Source organism: Drosophila takahashii, chromosome 2R (genome assembly GCF_030179915.1).
Source record: "Drosophila takahashii strain IR98-3 E-12201 chromosome 2R, DtakHiC1v2, whole genome shotgun sequence".
Classification (NCBI taxonomy): Eukaryota; Metazoa; Arthropoda; class Insecta; order Diptera; family Drosophilidae; genus Drosophila; species Drosophila takahashii.
The window spans coordinates 23,921,262-23,941,640 of NC_091679.1; the positions used below are offsets into that span (position 1 = coordinate 23,921,262).

The 20,379-nt window shown below is 38.3% G+C and overlaps 1 protein-coding gene across 1 annotated transcript in view; it reads left to right on the forward strand.

Moving 5' to 3' along the window:
- Window positions 1-411: 411 nt before the first annotated feature.
- Mmp2 (Matrix metalloproteinase 2) overlaps window positions 412-20,379 on the forward strand; it is an 85,876-nt gene continuing 65,908 nt past the window's right edge. The window contains exon 1 of the mRNA XM_044392699.2: window positions 412-1,260. Coding sequence (XP_044248634.1) covers window positions 1,096-1,260 — 165 coding nt within the window. The 5' untranslated portion in view covers window positions 412-1,095. The remainder of the gene's footprint in view (window positions 1,261-20,379) is intronic.

Sequence of the window (20,379 nt, forward strand, 5' to 3'; positions counted from 1 at the left end):
CAAAACATTTCTACCTTTTTCTTTCTGTGCATTTTTAAGAGAGCGCGAGTTACATGCGCTTTTTACCATTTGGAACATGTATTTTTTTTTAACATTACAACGATCGCTTTCTCTTGCACTCTTTTTCTCGCGTTGCGAGCGGAAATAAAGAGAAGCGGCCTGCTCTTTGTGCTCTTTGTGCCCGTAGTCGCAAGTCGCTTCACGTCGAGGCAAGTCCGCATTCGCTGTCAGAACTTCGCGCGGTAAACCCGCTTTTCGGCGGTCTAACGAGATTTTTCAGTTCGAACAAAACAGAAATAAGTTAATGTAAAAAATAAAAAACGAACGGGATATTTATGCTTACACGAAACACGCGAATAAAGAGAGCACCGCCCACTTCATGTCTATTCTTTTGTGGGGCGAACAAAGCCGCGAAACTCGTAACGGTTAACGGGTCACGGGAATCGGGAATCGGGAATCCGTATCGGGAATATACTAAAAAACGGGCGAACAAGGAAAGCCGTTCCTTTATGCAGGCACTGCGTGCTAATTAATTGTGTTTCTGTGGCCCAGTGGCTAATGTGCACTCGATATTGAATTTAAATTCAATCCAGCCCAACCCAATTCAACGCCCCCTGCTCCTGTTTTCCCCACTGTTCGTATATTCGTATGCGTCATATGTAAAAGAGCGGAAAAAGGGCGAAAAGGAGAGAGAAAGCCAAGGCAAGGAAAGAAGCAGTGGCCACAACAAAAGCAGCAAACACAGAACAAGAAGGCAAAACAGAGCAACAACAACGGCACCCCCACCCCCCACATTGCTCCATCCGTTGTTTTTGTTGCTGCTGCAGCTGTTTTTATGCTGCCGGCTATTTGTGTGTGTGCCACCAATGCGCATGTGTGTCTGTGTCAACCCCCGCGGACAAAAAGACAACAACGAAAATAAAATAAAAGTGAAAAGTTTAATTCCCTGTTTACCAATACGAATTGTTATTCCGGCGCAAGAATAGGGCCTCGAAAAAAATAAAGATAAATAGTTGTGATCCACCCGAGTGATCGCGGAAAAGTGTCAAGTGTTCTTCGCATCAAGAAAGAAAGAGAGGTGAAAAAGCTAAAGAAATGTGTTCCACATGTGTCGTCGCCATCCTGCTCGCACTCGTTGCCCTGTCCTCGGGCATCCAGGACCTGTCCCTCCCACACCAAAGATCTCCACCCACCTCTGAACAGCTGGACATGCAGGCAACCAAGCCCGGAAAAACAAAGCCAGTCTCCCAAGATGATATGGTGAGTCTACCGAATTTCTTAGTAACATTACTTGCTTACTTGGTAATATGCTAAGTAACTCGGAAACTTCTTCTATCAAAACCACAAATATATGAGTATTTAGAAATGAATCATTTTATTATAAATAAAAGCGTATGAAAATTTGAAAAAATATGGGCACCCGCTCTATTATTAATAATTATAAATAGCATTAAAATGGCTATAAAAGATTAAAAAAGACACTCGCATTGATATATTCAAGTATTCACTCAATAAACCCACAAATATAATCAATCAATGCATAACTGATGATAAATGCTTAAACACTGTTTGACACAATTGCCGATTTCAATAAAAATGCATCAATTATTAACTCTTGAACCCCTACAGACAGTTGAGTGGTTGAATAAAGTCCGCAAATGTTTGCAATACAAATTGTAACAGTAATGTTTGCTTCTGTGGCATACACATGTATACACTTTATAACCCGTCGAATTTAAATTTAAATTAAATTTAAAGAAAATTAAAACAAATGTGTACTTCAAAATTTGCATCAAAAAAGTGTTATAGAGACTCCTACAAGCAAACCCTGTGTCCGGTCAGTGGTAAACATCTGAGAATTAAATCGGCATACAGAAGAAGCATTTTCATTACAGCATCACCAGTAGCCTCAGATACTCAGTCCGTATCTGCATATACGGGAGCAGACAGTAGATCGAGGGGCAGGGTGTGTTCCATCGAGATAAGGCAGATCTGAATGCCCCTAACATCTCCACTTCACTCCGTGCTGCAGATGCGGCAGTGGCTGCCCATCTATGACCTCAAAATCCCAAAATGGTCTACATATGCAAATACAGCAGGAGCCATTAATATAAATCAAAACAAATAGACTTTTAAATAATTCACAATTTCCAATAAGTTCTTACGGCATATTAAAACAGATAAGATACATTTTTAATTTTTTCAAAACTAAATATGAAAACAAAATTAATATTCATCACTTAAGAAATCTGTCTAATAACCAAATTGATTAAGGATTACAGGATTTAATCACGCTTACAAATCATTTTTAAAGTTAACCATACAATTTATTTTGCTAAAAGAAGATCTAACACTTTGAAACGCACTTTACATGTGTGTATTTAGACCCCACGAGTTGGGGGCCCCAGTAGTGTCGGGTATGGAAACTGCAGTTCGTAGTGCACAATGCACGCTTATTGTTTTGGGGCCATGCCATCCCAGTGCTCTTTATGCATTTGTGGGCTTGTGCCTCCTGCACTAGACCGCCCCCCCCCCCCCCTCGTCGCCGGCTATGAGCAGCCCTCGCCACTAGGACATTTGCTTGCGGATTGCTGCAGTTAATGAGCGCGGGCGCCTTTTTAATCAGAATAACAAAATATGAGCAATTTACCCATTATGTCTGCCTTTTGTTTTTGTTTTTTGTGTGCCAAGGAGTCGCGATGGTATTCTTGAAGGCGCGTCAGGACATTGAACCCGTGCCACTGACTCAACAGCGCCAGACATGCGAGGCGGCCAGGATGAACTATTTATGTGCTCCGCCAGTCGGCCATTCAGTCAGCCATTCAGGCGGTTTTGCTCATACGGCAGGGCAAGTCTTGGCGTTTATTAAAGTGCGAAAGCCGTAATTGAGAGGTCTGAAACGTTTGGTAAAAATATGAAAGATTGAGAGAAGTAGGGCTCGGATAAGGCCTGTTTCAAAGTTATAGGACAACGAAGCTTATGTAATTTTCATAGAATTTAAATAGCGCACGTTAAACAGTCGAAACTTTTGAATACATTTTTTATTGGAGTAAAAAATAAGAATGATTTTTTAACACTTTTAAGTAATATTGTAATAATATATTAATCATTTATCAGGTAATAAAAATACAAATGTTAACGAAAGATAAAGTTACAATAACCTTAAAGCTTTAAAATATTATTTAAGTGCATATTATCCCTGAAACGGTGTTTAGGTCGAGGTCGTCACAGAGCCCGCATATTGTTTATTTAGTAAGGATATCGAAAGCGATGGATGTCGCCGCTCTCCAGCTGCCCGTCGGATGAGCGGGGCGAACATATGCCATATAGAGATAGGTATATGCATATGCATATGGGCACTTCCAAAAAAAAGTCCACCAAGCCAAAAACCTTGAAACTTGAATAAAACGTATTTCCACATGATTTTGCCCCGATATTAGTTTCTAATTAGTTGGATACTGAGCCTAACTACAAATTTGGAGTATAGTTTGATTATTTTTATGACGAACCCCACCAATATACGCAAAAATCAGTTTTTGGCTATTTTTTTGTTATTTTTTGGACCTGTCTTCTGTTGTTATTTTATCCTATAGGAATGCTAATATGTGACATTTTTCTGTACTGAATGCTTCATTCACATGCTAAACTGTTAAGTTAAAAGCAAAACATCCAGCAATTGAGAGATAGAGGTAAAGAAATCCGCTTTACAAAACAGTCGGAAAAAATGTCCCGAGCGACATGTCCCGAGCGAATGTGGTTGAACCTGCATTAAAAAAAAACGGCAAAGAATTTTTGAGTAAAACCAAAAGCATTTCACAGCGACATGTTTGAACAACATTCTAAAAAAAATCGCATTCAAATATTCCATCAGAATTTGCTAATTTCTGGTGTTGTATGAACTTCCCCGAAATCCACTTCTATTTTTGTCCCGAGCGAATACGGCAGTTTTTTACCGATATCTCAAAAACTAAAAGTGGTACAAAATTAAGATTTTTACCAAAAATAGAGCTTGGGAAGAGTGAAAAGAAAAGCCCATAATTAAAATTAAAATCCATTGTTTTAAAATTTTTTTTCAACTTTAAAGGTGTGCAAATGTCCCGAGCGACATTTTGGAAGTGCCCATATATGAAGCACTATATATAGCGGCGATATGAGCGGAACTGAAAAGAAAAGAACTGAGTTGGGAAGTCGGCGAGTTGAGTTGAGTTCGGTTGGGTTGAGTTCGACTGAGTGTCGCCAGCTAGGCGATGCCATGAAGTCGGTTCAATAAACGCACTCGTACTCCCCCCCTTCACGCACACACACACCCACGGCCCACTCACACACTCTTCGGATTGTTCGCATACACTCACGCTTATGAGTGGCGTGTAATCAAATAAATGATGAAAATGGAGCCAAGACGAAGCCCAAGATGCCGTGCACATAGAGAAAAAACAAGACTATATTTGTTTCAAATTAAACAATCTATTGATTGTATAGTTTAGTATACTAATATTCTAGAAATTAATAGCTTTCAAATCCAGGAATTAAAATAACATCTATGAAATTGCAAAAATCAATGGCTAAAAATGGTTAACTAAACTTCAACTTTTTTTTCGATTCTTCCCAGTTTTTAAGGTTTACCCAGAAGGTAAACTTATAAAATTTAGAAATAGTTAGAATAGAAATTACCTTCGTTGTAATTAACGGACTAAATCCTATTCTGTGGACTGGATCCTGTTCACTACTTTTATAACTGCTCCATTTAAAACAAAATTGTTATTTCATTTCAAAAATTCTTGGAAAAATACATGAAAACTTTCAGGAGGATTAGTTTCTGTGTTCGCTTAAAAAAGTCGATATTAACAGTTTTTTTAGACGGTTTACTTCAATTTAGCTCCTTAAAAGGTGATTTTTATTTTAAAAATTATTACAATTACGACCCATGCTTAAAACACCTATTGTGTTGCAGGGACCGTAAGTAATCATTATTTGAGATTTTTATTTATAGTTCTTTTTACGGTCCCTGTTGTATTGTATAATCTCTAAGGATTTTACCATTTTAGTGATAGATTTTGTATAAGAAAAATTCCTAAATAAACTTAAAATAAGTGCTCAATGCAAAATTGATGTTTCACCGTGTAGTGTTTTTATTCTTGGTGGCTAGCGGAGAGCCTTGGATAGGAGGAAGGGCGTAGTGGGGGTGTTGGGTGGCAGGGTCACGGCACTACACTGCGGTTGCCCCAACGGAAGTAGTCCGGAAAATGTACAAACACACATAGAAAGTGAAGTGAAGTTAACTTATCTGCACGCGCACAACCACTCACATTTACATGTCGCCACGCACAAGCGTGGGTATATATAAGACTGGGGATATATCTGTCTGAAGAAGAGGGGCTGACGACTTATTCTTACGTATATATATTCGATCCCGCTGCCACTGACACTGAGACAGGGACAAAAAGGAGGATACAGAGAGAGAGAGACAGCCCTAACAAACTGTTGCAATTTGCTTTCGAGTTTTCGCAAAATTCTAATTGGCACAACTAAAGGAAACAGCAGAAGGAAGCGTTGTCATCCGCAGACTTTGGGGACTTTCAACTTTCGTGTTTGTACTTGTAATTGCTATTTGCGGCCGAGGTCTTTCTGCCACTCGAGGGTAGTTTTCTAATGAATTCAGCAGAAGAAAGCACAAAGAATTGTTGGTCAGTGACAGGAACAGGTGTTTCCTGTTCGTCATGGGAAATGAAAGTGATCGAAGAATGAGCATGATTCATATCCAATTAGAGGAAAACCTCTTGAGTTTCGTGAAAATTCCAAAGATTTTGGAATCATGTTTCCATTCCTTTAAAGAATTATATTTAAATTCCATTAATTATAAGTTCTTCGGAGAACTTAAAACGAGAACTGTATGTATGTGCAGTGAATTCCATTATCAACTAAAGCGCTAAAATAATTCAATAATAAGAATATGAATAATAAAAGATTTCCAGTGAGAATCCGTGCATTAATGCGCAATCCTTATTTATGCAGCCGTTAAAGGCAATTTACACAATGCAGTTTTACGCTTTATTAGTCATTTTTAATTGATCCATTGTCGGGCCCACCGAATTCCTTAATATACATCAAATTCCTCATTTTTCGGAATGCAATTAACGCAGTTGCAACTGATGGAAGTCATTCTGAGCATTTTCGTTGATTGTTTTATGGCTTCCTGGTAGGAGGGCCAGTCCCCAGTTCGAAATTCAACCCTCCCGGATCGGTGGCATTACTTTTATGGCACACTCAAGGCAGGGCAGGGCAACCCCAAGTTTATGACAAAAACAATCAACCTCTTAATAGGCTTATGACAATTCTTGGAGCAGTTGAATGCGCCAAGCGGTAACAGTCATATAGTGGCAGCCAGATCGGATCGTATAATTTTTAAATGCCAACTCCATAAGCGATAATCAGAAACAGGAACAGTGAGGGAGTGAATCGAGTCAGATCCAACTTGGAACAGATTAAATTTGCTGCTATTAATTAACCGGCGACGATCTCCAGGCACATTAAGTGAACTCAAAGCTGCTGATTCAGTGCTCTTCCAACAGACGGGAAAAATACACGCGGGGAGTTTTAATAAATTGTACCTACATTAATGTTATTATCAATTACAATAACAGATATTTCCGCTCGAATCGTTGACACGACACCGATGCCCGTTTCTCTCGAATAAATTAGCATTTTTGTAAGATAATTTGTCAGTGAATGAGTGCGACCCACTGACAAATGCCGCCTGACACCTGTAAAATGCGTTAATGAGACCTGCCTGGCTACTTGGACAGCTAACTGAAACGATTTCAGAGTAGGAAATCCCTGGTCCCGTATTAAGTCAATGACTAACAGCATTATACGATTTTTTGCATGTCATGGGGAAACAACAGAGGAATACGTTTAGTGTTTAAATATATATTTAATTTAAAGATCGTGATTCACAAGTTTATGAAATAAAAAACGTAAAATTTCAAATCTGAGTGCTATCAATTCTACGTGATATTGGCCCTAAAAAATCAAGCTAATAGGTAATATTATAAGTTGTTTTTTGTACGATGAAAATACAAAAGATTAGGAAAATAAAAAAGAAGAGGAGGCACTCAAAAATATAATATTAACATTAAATTATAAAGAGCGTTTACATGATGATTAACTACAAATCTTTTCTGCATATTTTAGAGGCAAATGCAGTTTATTCCTAGTTTTAATTAGAGTAGATTTCTATGGAAAATGCCAATTTTCCACCGACTTCCAACCGAGAGCAAATTTAATCCTGTGTGAAGTAAAAGAACTGTGCAACTGGCGCCCCCTGCTGGCCAGCCATGAAACATGCGCAAGCATTTACCTGGTAAAAAAAGTTTTTATTAAATTTCGCTTTCAATACATAATGCTGTGGGTGGCGATGCAGTCGCTGCGGGCTTGCTTTCTATTTATTTTTTTAATTGTGTCACGTAGGGACCTATAGAAAAAACCAGCTGCCTTTTTGGCTTTGCTTGCTAGCTGCCCAGAAAAAAAGGTAAAATAAAGTACATCCGATACGTGTTTGTGTGTGTACTGCAACTAAACACGCATTGAAATGCAGGGAGCGGAAAAATTTTCGAGCCGAGCACAAGAACAAATAATGCCCAATTTGCATTGGCAAAAGAGCAGAATACAAAAGCACCGCTAATACCAACCAGAAGTTTATGCACTAAAAAATATATACAGGAATAGGGAAAAGGGAGGCTTTTATAGGATTTTATCGAAACCATGATATCCTGTTTTTTAGCTTAAATTAAATGCTTAATATTTTAATTTGGCTTTAACATAAATGCTCTTTATAAAATTCAAAGGCATCTTAACTTATCTCTTTAATATTCTAAAATTGTTTTTAACATCCAATTAAGAATACGAATTTTTTATCGATTACTGTAGAGTTTGGTCCTTAATGTTCTGAATACGTTTCGTTATCATCTTTTATTTTGCAATTGCATTCTGTCTACCTTACAATTACACGGTTTCAGCTAATACATACAAAGACGAGTAAATAGGAAGCATTTCCAATTAATTATACGTTCGAATAATATACTGAATTAAAATACTGATAACACACAAAAAGTTCCATCGGAAAGGAAACACTCAGCTGGGCGATAAGCCAGCAAGCAGAAGCATCGACAGAAGCCGCCCGATTTCCATTGTTGTTGTCTTATTCATTAATTTTATGTGCCATTGATTGATTTTTAATGTCATTTGGGGGATGGGAAATGCGGAGACATGGCGGGAAAGAGAATGAGGAGATTGAAGTGTTATCGTCTGGCCGACCCACGCAGCGTATGATTGATGCATTTATGTTGATTTTCTTTCGCTTTCCGCTCATTTTTTCGTTGTCTCACTGCATTTTATGCATCATTATGGCCGCGTACCCAAAAATATGAGACATTTGTTGTGCATACACAATTTCTGACAGTCTGCCTGCCAGCCAGCGCTCAAACTCAATCTGCATGCACATTAGCCGATGGAACGCCAACGCGGATACGGATGCGGATGCGGACTCCAGCGCGGACATCCGTACGGACAACCAATCTCCAACCTCCAAAAACTTTCAGCAACATACACATATATATATTTCTGTTCGCTGAGCTGTCCCCAATTTTGGTTAGCAATTTCCATGATTCATGCACACAATAGGGCCATGGTGAGATAAAATTCCTGGTGGAAGAAACTAATAGCTCATATCTGTTAACGGACAGGAAATGTGTGTCAAATATTCTGCAGGTAATATTAATAGGGTATTCCATTAGCTAATGTAGTAAAAGGTGAGGGTATAGAATAATTTAAAATCGGATAATTAAATATAAAAAGTTAATTCAACGTATTACTTAAATTAAATTAACCTAAAACATTTAGGGTTAGTTCATTATTTTAGCTTAGAGAATATAGAAAGCATTATGTTATAAGAAAACAGCTGACACACAGATATAAATTTATTTATGTTTTTACCATTCGTGCATATCACTCGAGTAAGTGCTGAAGAAAACCGAATAATGCATTATCGGAATTGAACTATCGTTATTGTTATTGTGTGTTGAGAGTTTCAGCTTTATCTGCTTTGCATTTCACTTGAGCGGAACCCAAGAAGGATTGAAAGACATGTTCAGGGAGGAGGGTAAAGCGAGGAGTGTTGAAAGGAGGCGGGAGGATCGTTCCGGACGTCCAGCCATTAGCAAAAACACATGCACTCACACTCAAAATACCGTATGCAGATTTGTTTCCAACGGTCTATAATGGCAGGAAGAATAAAAGCGCGATAAATCCAAGAGGTTGGCGCTGGCAAAGGTGGAAGTGCATAAATAAATATATATGTAAGGCCAAGCCGTACGCCAGAAATTCGTTGGTGGAGTTCTAAGAGCGCCACGGAAAGCTGCACAAAAGAAAAATATAAACAAAATATAAAGCAATTGGATTGACCCAGATTCATTGCAGCCGTCTGTTCATTCCCTTTATTTTGGATTTGTGCTCGTATTAATTATCACATTTTTGTGCCCCGACGCGCGCTTTTGATTGCAGCGGCACAAAAAAAACACAAAAAGAGCACCAACAATCGGGAGCATATAAAAACAATTTATTTTCGATTTATTTATTTTGGCTTGGCTTTATTCGGGGGAATCGAAATGCCGAAGAGCACGCGAGCTAACGGGAGTTGTTAAGTCCCAGCGAGGGGTATACTCCCAAAGAATTCGCCCAGGCACCGAACAGTGGGGGAACAGTGGGGGAAATCTTTGACATTTTGGCAGAAGGCAGAACGGCAGAGTCTTGATTCCTTGACTTGATTTTAATGATGCACATGGTGCTGCAGCTGCTTGGCCTGGCCTTTTCCGGAGAAACATCCAACCACTGACATCCAGCAAGCAGCAAGCAGCATACAGCAACAATGGCAATGACAACGCCTTTTTTGGGCGACATTTGTGCAGCGAGCAGGTTTCCTTTTAAGCGCTGAATGTGCCATCAATTATGCGGCATGTTGCCCGATCTGAGGCTACAGCCACAGCTCCAGCTCAAGATCCAGCCGCGGTTACAGCCTCACAACTCGGCTCCAACTTCAAAGCCAAGAAAGGTACGAAAGGAACAACAAGACACGTAGGTGTTGCAGTCCATGTGTCAGAGATTTGAGCACACAGAGAAATTTTATGGGGGTATCTGAAATCAAAAGATTAAAAATTACTTAAAAATTCCATCACTCAAAACGTTCTTTAATCTTAATCCAAATGTTAAAAAATATATTAGACTATTAATATAATATTGACTCATACACCCAGAAAAAAAAATGACCTAAAATGTCAAAAAATGGCCTAGAATTTAGGTAAAATTGGCCTAAAACTGGAGCTAAGTCCTTGAATGGCCTAAAATTTAGGATTCCATGACCTAAAAAGTTAGGCCATTAATGGCCTAAAATGGGTGTAATTTTTGACCTAGATTTTAGGTAATTGGCTGCCTAAAAATATGAGAAAAACCCTATCCAAAATTTAAGGCTTTCTTTGGCCTAAAAATATGTACTGAAAAATGTATCTAACTCGAGGTCAATTTCGGTTTAGTCTTCAAGAAGTCGTCATTATGCCAACACACAAAAAGGAGCGAAGAGGCTTCACTGTACATGCATACAATCATCAGCAGTGAAATCGCTGTCTTGGTCAACGATCGAAGTGGGTTACCATGCAAGCCGCGCTAGAACTGGTTGGGAATTACAGAGTCGCCAGAACGGTATCAGAGTTCCGTGCAAATTTATTTAGGTAAAATGCATTAATTTTAAGGCCCACGATGACCTAAAATATTAGGCTATACGGGACCTAAATAGTAGGGCAAATATACCAAAAATTTAAATTTTTAGGCAGTACATGACCTAAAAAGGAACTTTTAGTCCATTTAAAATGTTTTAGGCTATGCATGACATATCCATCATTTTTCTGGGTGTATAATAAACGATAATCAAGCTTTTTTTACTTACTGTATTTTTGGCAGTGTGATTAGTCCGCTTACCTGTTTGCCACCAATAATATAAGCCCTGCTTTCTGACTCAGCGACATTCCCTCACAGCTCTTTCTCATCCCTGTCTCATCTTTGCTTCTGAGTGCACAAATATTGACCAACTCATTTGGCCGTTCGGGGGTTTTATTTTTCCGCTTAGCCACCTAATTTTGCCACACTCATCAGCGATTCAACGGCTCCTCAGCTAATTTCATCAAACGGTAGTCGCGTTGTGGTCAAAACGGGTTTTGGCAGTGCCACAAAATTTATGTACATATGCAGCGAGATGCTGGCGATGGTAATCCAGCTGGGCTAGTCAAAATAATAGCAGTTTGCAGCAGGTTTCTGTCTTTTTTTATGTAAGACTAGCATACACAACTGGCGCCACACAACCAGTAGCACTGCCTAAGATAATATCTTGTCTCGGCAATGTTAATTGTTAAATGGTGCAGCGAGAGATTTGAAAATATTATCCAAAAGGGATCAAATTTTGTAAACGCGAAAAATGTCTCAAAATGAGTGATTGAAAAGGAGTAAAGTATTTTATCTTATTTGCATTATAATATTTATGTCTTAATGTTTTAAATTTGTTGTAAGTTCGCATTTAAGTTTATTGTAATTTCTTTATGGTTAGGGTGTCAGTTCCTGAAAAAAGAACATTTTTAATACAGCTCTACGGAATCATCCTTCGATTTCTGTATCTTTTGAATGTACGACTGTTGTCTGAGCTGCTGCCACTGGCCAGGGGAATAAAGTTGGGGAAAATACGGCACCCTCAATTGAATTATTAAGCGAATTTATGCATTATTCCCTGAAAGCCGATAGCTGACTCGAAACCACAGGCGGTGGAGGGTGGAGGGCACCGACCATATATCACCGACCATATCAAGTTGCCGGCGCATTAATGTCCCGTCTGCAAATGGTCTTAATGTCACAAGTTAAAACCTTTTAGCCAGTTTGCATACGAGTGTAATTGGCTGGCCATATGCTGCAGCTATTCCAGGTCTCGGATCTCAAGGCGCTGGCATGTCCACACATCGATTTCTGTTTATTTAACTTTCGTGCCAAGTCATTGAACGCAAACTTGGATGCTTTGTTTTTGAGCGGAACAGAGCGCCAGAGTGCGTTGATATAAATAATGATTTATTTGTTTATTGCAAATTGCTCTCGGACACAAAGCGTAGTTAATCAAGAGTGCAGTTCGCCTTGGAGTCCGCACTCTTTGCCATTTCCAGTTCCACTTGCATTTCTATTTTGCCTTCTTTGCTATTTACGCCTCCTTCGCCGCCTCGTCTTCGGGGGATTGGACCTATTGTCTGGGGTGATTGAGGACGGGTATCGTGCGGAGTGATTGGGAACGGAATGATTGAGGTTTGGGGGTGGGCGCCTTTGATGACTTGTTGCTCGGGCGCGGCGACAAAGTAAACGCTCGAGCCTCGAGAACCTGGCGGCTGGCAAGTGCCGAGTATCTCATCACTTTCCCATAAACTCGAGGCCCCAGATGGGGCTGCCAGCTGTCCGTGGGCGGGGATATTGCAATTTACGTCCTGTGGTCTAATTAAAGTGCAAGCACAAACACAAACACCACCGCCAACTCAACTTGTGGCAGGTTGAAAGACGGACCACGAGCCATTCGCCAGGCGCATTGAACGTTGCGTGTTTGCAGCTTTGCGGTGGGTTCATTTGATGAGCTACACAGAGCAATAAAAAAAGGTTAATTCCGGAAAAGGTTTTTTTGTTCAAGATTAAATATTAGCTTAATCGCTAAAAATTAATATATATTTTCTCTGAAAAACCCCACAATTAGGTACTTTTATCTACACCCAAAAAAAAAACCGAAAGTTTACAGTTAATACGCGTTGTATTAAAAGTATACTACAGCTAGTATCAAACTGTCAGTATTAATTTAAAACTAAATAATGTAAGGAGCAGACTCAATAGTGTTAAGTTAAGACTAAATAGTGTTAAGTTTATGTCCTGAGTTTAATTTCTATACCGAAGTTTTCGGTTTTCGTTCCTGGTGTGAAGCCAGGATGCTCTGGTTTGGAACCTGGACATTTCGAACAGAAAAAGTGTTACCGCTTTTTAATGCTATTCGGACGCGTTAGTATTTTAAGGGTTTTACATTAGTGTATTTTGTAAACGACGCTGCGGTCTGTTTAAGGTTTGTTTGTGAAAATTACTTGTGAAAATTTTAATATTTGCTTATTTTGGGCTTATTTGAAATGTAAGTACATTCAAATTGTGTCTTAGTCCATAACTAATGAGTAAATTCTTTTCTTTTTACTGACACCACCTTGAATTGCGCTCCAGATGCCGGGAAACTAAGGATCTTGCTATTGGCTTGCATTTTTTCTGACCGCGGCCAGCGCAATTTTTACTTCAATATCAGCGTCCCCGACCAAACTCCGGTGTTCATCTGGACGGCGACCACTCTGGAGATGATCAGCGACATAAGCGGTAAAACTGCATTTGCCCAAATATGCATACACACGTACATATTTTGTACATGTATTGTATTTATGTTTATTTGTTAAATTAAAAATTACCTTCAGTAATTTATAAAAATGTAAAAAATATTTTTAATAAAATATGAAAATTACAGAACAACATTTTTTGAATTTTGTCTCTTTTATACGGGGTATAATATTTATACTGGCATTATACTAAATAGTATACAAAATAAACTAGCACCCTAAATTTCAGTACACTGAGTGAGTATAAACTGTACACTCGTTAGTTTAAACTTGACAACTTCGAAAGTTTCATTTTTATACTTTCGAAGTCCATTAGTTTAATACTCAGAGTATCGAGAAATTTTTGACACTCAATAGTTTACTTTTAATGTAGAAATAGTTTAGTTTCTATGATCATTTTTTTTTGGGTGTATAATAGAAAATATTAAATAGTTTTATGTGTGTAATTAACAGCCCCGTTTTTTTCGCTGTACTGACGACGATGGAGCCAACAAAGCAACTTTCAATAATATAGTATCCAACCCTATCTCTCTGCTCTTTCCTTTGGCTTCGTGCTTTTCTTATCCCACATTAATCAATGTTGATTTCAATTAATTTAACCATCTCTTCACTTTGTCCAGCCTTTTGAAGGAGTGTGTGGGTGGGTGTGTGCTCGTTTTTATTAACTGTTGGCAATGGTGGGCGTGGTCATCACCCGAGCCGCTAGCTGGCACATCCTTTTTATTAAAATTCGCAGTCTATAAATTGCCAAGGAGCTGCAGTGGGCTGAATGGCCGTGGGACGGGATGGTGATGGGGATGAGGAAATGGGGTATGACTCGCGCACATGTTTCAAAAGACGTGTGTGTATCCAAGACTTTTATGAGACAGCAACAGGAAATGCATGGGAATGGTCTGGGCTGGGCCCCCAAAAGTGGGAACGTGTGTTTCTTTAAATGGAGCAGGTCAACCGAAGAATGTGGAAGTCTAAAGAATGCGTATGGGACCAAAAGTATAAGCTACATTTTGCATACAAAATGCACCAATAACACTATGCAGCATCAAAAATTAACCTCGATAAATGCTATATTTTTGGATTCGTTACGAATTCCCAAGTTAAACTGCGTTTTCCAAAGAGTTCCCCGACGCAAGGATTCTTAGCAAAAGGACCTCAAAGTTCGAAAAATGCTGAAATTGGCCAACTTTGCGGAGCTCTCAGAGGCAAATGGATGCATGGCTTGGTTTGAAGTTAAAGTTTTTAAAAAGATACACCCTTTATCTTTCAAACCCCATACATAAAATAATTTTAGGATTTTTTTTAAGGCAGAAATAAATTTCAAAAAACATAGTCAAAAAACTGAAAAACATACAGCTGCGGTCAAAATAGTAGTAGTGTCGCCGCCTTGTGTATTTTAAAAGTTTGATGTTGTAATTTTTTCTTATCCAATTAGTCTAATAGGAAAATTATAATCAATACAATATTACCAGGAAAAGATCAATTACAACAACAAACTTTTAAATACACAGGGCGGCAACACTACTACCATTTTGACCGCAGCTGTATACTTTTATGTTTTTTGACTATGTTTTCTAGAACTTGTTTCTGCCTTAAAAAAAATCTTAAAAATTTTGTAAGTATGGGGTTTAAAAGATAAAGAGTGTATCTTTTATAAAACTTTAGCATCTAACCAAACCATGAATCCGTTTGCCTCTGAGAGCTTTAGAAAGTTGGCCAATTTCTGAATTTTTCGAACTTTGAGGTCCTTTTGCTAAGAATCCTTGCGTCGGGGAACTTTTTGGAAAACGCAGTTTAACTTGGGAATTCGTAACGAATCCAAAAATATAGCATCCATCGAGGTAAATTTAAAAAGCACTAAAAATGCTGCACAGTGTAATTTTTTGGATAAGAAAACTATATATAATACATAGTTACAATGAAAGAGAAATGGTATCTATATTTCATTTGGTGGTTTTCAGAAAAACTGTTTTGTTGCATACTTTTTGAATACCACCTTTCTTCAATTGACCTTTAAGAAGTCTACATATCAATCGAGAATACAGACTGTACTGACTGTATCGATCTAAAAGAAAACTAGAGAGAACGCTATTGTCGGGTTGGTGTCCCGACTATTTAATACCCGTCACTCAGCTAAAGGGAGTGCGAAAGCTGTACTTGGGTTCGTGTCCCGACTATAATCGTAGCTCAGCTAAAGGAAGTGCGAGGGAGATAGATATATGTAGATATTTTGATTGCGTATAACTTTTTAATGAATGGTCCGATTTGAAAAATGTCTTCTACATTTCGATAGGTATAAATATACACAACAAAATTGCATTTATACTTCTCGGAAATCTTTAAAGATGTGGGCGCAGGACACATTTTAAAATCGTTAGTGGGCGATTGTGGGCGTTAGAAATAAACTTGCGCTGCGTACGAGGCCCAAGAATATGTGTGGAAAATCTCAACCTTCTAGCTTTTGTAGTTTCCGAGATCTCAGCGTTCATACGGACGGACAGACAGACATGGCTAGATCGACTCGGCTAGTGACCCTGATCAAGAATATATATACTTTATGGGGTCGAAAACACTTCCTTCTAGCTGTTACATACTTTTGCACGAATACAATATACCCTTTTACTCTAAAAAACGGGTATAACTATATTGAATAAAATTAAATTATATCTTTATTAACATTTTCTAGTTCTTAAAGATGTTCCTTTTACCCCACCTAGTATCAACCCAATAAATAAGATTGATTTAGGATCCATTTTACACACTCACTTGCAGTAAATTTGTTTGTGGCTAGAACCTGTTGTTCTGGCGACACATTTAGGTCCATATCCTGGCAATTTGGCCTCGATTTCATGCTCTTTGTGGTTTCTCCATCTCCACATTCCTGCTTTTTTGCTCCTTTGCGCATTTCACAGAATTAGTGGCAGGATCTGAGGCTGCGTCCTTCTTGGCAGGCAGAGGATGCATATGTTTATGGGGAGAGCGGAGGGCTTAGATGAATGCGCTCGTTTGTTGCAGTTGCCTGTCATTTTTATAGGTTTGTTTGCCTGCCGGTGTCCATGTGGAGCAGAGACTTATGACCATTATGATTTGTTTTTGCTGTTTTCAATGCACCCAACGCGGAGTACCGAAATCAGTGATTTATAAATCCCAATATTTGTATTTCTAATTCAGAATATTGTTTTCTATTGCTACTAGTATATAGGCTTTTAATTAATACATTAATAAATACATTCTCATCAGTCAATTGCTTCTAGACCAGCTGTGTATTTTTAATAATTTACTGTGTGACGTTGGCTAAAATTAGGGAGGCTATTCAAAAGCAAAGAGAAACACAGAACAATCCCTCTATTAAATTTGTTTTATTATTCTTATTCCATTGGTACAATTTAAAATTTGATTTTGGTATATATGGCTTATCAAAAATTTATATATCACTTCCAAACAAATGGACCTCTCCGTTCAAAAGTTATTTTTATTCAATCTGTATTTTCCATTTTTATTATGAACTCTTCTTTTTGATTTAATAATAAAAATCGAAACAAATTGTTTTGAATAGGTTAACTCTTATTTGCTATTTCTGATTTAAATACACGAAACTATATACGTAGGGGAGAGGTCTGTAGGTTGAGCCACCTTTTGTTTTTAGTCTACCATTTGGACATTCGCTTTTGAAACTTCACGTGTTAGGTACCGATCGAAAGCTTAGTCTTTTAGCTGTAAAATAAAGCAACAAAAAAATTTTTTTCCCCTTGGGAAAACTAAAAAATAATTTTTTTTGAAAACTGCCAAAAAATAACAATTTGAAAAAGAGGTCTGTAGGTTGAGCCACTTTTTAAAGTCAATAATACTCACACAAAAAGTACTTCAAACTATAAGGAACTATTTATTTATGTTAATTTAATCAATTTTAGTTCGTCCTAAATTATTTCCCATCCATTTTTTAAGAACTTCGACCAAATAACAATTAAAATCAAAAGGCTCTTTGAACATTCAATTTTCCCCTAATATCAAAGAAATGTGCTAGGCAGAAAGCGACCTCTATTGGCCTAAGGCCTTTTTGTATGAAAAACGGGTGTCTCAACTTACACAAAATGGGATGTTTCGGGAAAAAATTAATAACTTTTGTTCTGACTGTCACATTAAGCTGATTCTTTTTTTTAATTAGTTAACAGTTAATATACTAATGTTTTAAATCTCTTACCAAGTTAATTTAAGGACGTTATTAATTTTTAATAGATTTTTAAAAAAAGTGGACAAAAACTTTTTTGGTGCAAAATGGTACACGACTCTCACAGCTTAAATCTGGCTAGAGCCTGGCTTATAATGTTTTCCCCAAAAGTTTAGTTACTAAAAAGGACTACAAAAAAAAAATTAAAAAAAATTTTTTTACTGGAAAAGTTTTGAGAAAATTGAGTGTCTCAACTTACAGACCGTCTCAACCTACAGACCTCTCCCCTATATTAAGTAAGAAGTGTCATAAAATTATTCTTAAATCTTCAGTTTAAATAACACACCTCAAGTATGATTTTAATTAATTTTTCCCTTGACCCCTCCACGCTTTTCTTAATTATTCTCCATTAATAAAGCCAACTTTCGGAGCGGAATTAATTGAATTAGGCGCCCCGACGAGCCCTTTATTTTTATTTCTGTGTGACCCGCTCTCGTATAATTATAATCCAATAAAATAATAAACATATCGCCTCGTTCATCGTTCAATTTACTTTCACACTTTCACCAGCAGGCGGTGGCGAGAAGTTTTCCTTGTGACACGCCAACTTAACTAAATTAAGCCCCACAATTATTGGATGGCAGTGGGGAAAAGCCATATACACTCTGGCCCCTGGCCCCCGCCATTCGCACTTTTCTCAATTGTTTTTTCGCTATTGCTTTTCGTTATTATATTTTGATAACATGATTTTGTTTACACGACAAATACTCACGTAGCAGTGTTTTACTGTTATTGTTTCTGATACGATGCTCACCTCTTTTCCCTCGACTTTTTCCACTCCACTGGCGCTTTTCTATTAGTCAGAATCTTGGCTTGGCCACGTACGTACACTCCGCCGCCAGTTCCCCGCTTTTCCCTCCGATTTTCAAACACGTAGCCTGGGCCACAAATTTCCCATTAAAAACGCAAAAGGCCAATGCATAAATGATTGATACCAAAACGGGGTGGGAGAACGTTGTTCAAAAGCGCTGGTGGGGGGTCAAATGTGAGCACTTCCGTCGCTCGAAGACTTGAGCAATTCATTCACATACCCATCCATTCATAACTACGAATTATAGTTTATTGTCGTCGTAAAATGCACGGTTCTCTGCCATTTGGCACACCTTTCCTAAGTACTGTTTACAGTCCGCAAAGCCTTCGATTAGCCAAATTGACTAGTTGCGTTCGCTCGCAAGGAACTCAGGCTTTACCAATTCAATTCCCTCCATTATCCAGCTCCTCAATGGACAAGTCTTCCATTCATTAAGAAACTTGAAGCGTCTGCAGCTGTCTCTGCTGGCCAGACATTCGGCTTCCGCTGTGTGCCACATTATTCTTATCCCCACCCACAAGTGGTACAGTCGAAATTGCCTAGAGCCAACTCGGCTTGAGGTGCAAACAATTTAAATATACAATTTGTCTTTATTATTTACCTTACCTTTTCAAAAATAATTAATAACTAGACAGAACGCTACAGCGGAGTGCATCGATTATTAGATACCCTTTACTACGCTAAAGGGAGTGCGAGGGAGATGGAGATATACAATTTTGAACGCGAATAACTTTTAAACGAGTGGTTCGAATTGAAAAATTTCTCTTACATTTCGATAGGTATTAAAAACACAATAAGACTGCATTTTTACTTTTCCGAAATCCTAAAAGGTGTGAGCGCCAGACACCTTTTAAAATCGTTTAAGGCGATTGTGGGCGTGGCCCTCGACTGAAACAAACTTGCGTTGCGTTCGAAGCCTAAGAATATGTGTAATCCCAACTTTCTAGCTTTAATAGTTTCTGAGATCTCTGCGTTCATGAACCTGTTTCTTACAAGCTTTTACATACTTTTGAACGAAAACAATATACCCTTTTAATCTAAGAGTAACGGGTATAACAATTTAAATTTTGACGACATATATGAAATCACTAACCGTTTTCATATTTTCGAGCTGAAATCAGATTTTAGCGTTGTGGGATTTTATGGGCTAGATCGCTTCCTTTTTCATGTTACATACTTTTCCCCGAATTCAGTATACCCTTTTATTTTACGAGTTACGGGTAAAAAAATAAATCTAATTTTTGATAAGCGTATTTGGTTTCAAAGATTACGAAAACCCCAATTTTATTTAAAAATTAAAGTTCAGTGATTAAGTAACAGATACTATCAAATTCTAATTAATTTTGAGGCACTAAAAGTGAATTTATCTTATCGAGTTTCGACAGTACTTGGATTTCGCCTTTGCATTTCAACATACATATATTAATTGATATTGTTTTCGTGTAGCCGAGACAGAGATGGGGTCGGAGACAAAGACAGTGGCGGAGACAGAGAGCTCACATAGCTGTGGGGGATCGTTATGTGAATTTCAATTTGCTAGTGTGGGCTTTCTTACGTTCCGTAGCGTTACGTATGGCCGGTGACGCGTTCCGAGCAACGTGACAACAAACCCATTGAAGGGAGGGTCTAAGCCAACTTTTTTGTGACGCACATTTGGCTGGAATCTGTGCTGGTCCTGGGGTCAGGAGCTGGTTTATGCTGCACCTGCCACAAATCCAATGTTGGGTTTATTTCCATTGCTTCTCCTTCGTCCTTTATTGCGGACCTGATGCACTTGCATCGCTGCGGGAGTTACGTAAAGAAATAATAAATAAAATGGCAGAAGCATGCGAAATGCAGCCTCCGTCCATTCCGCT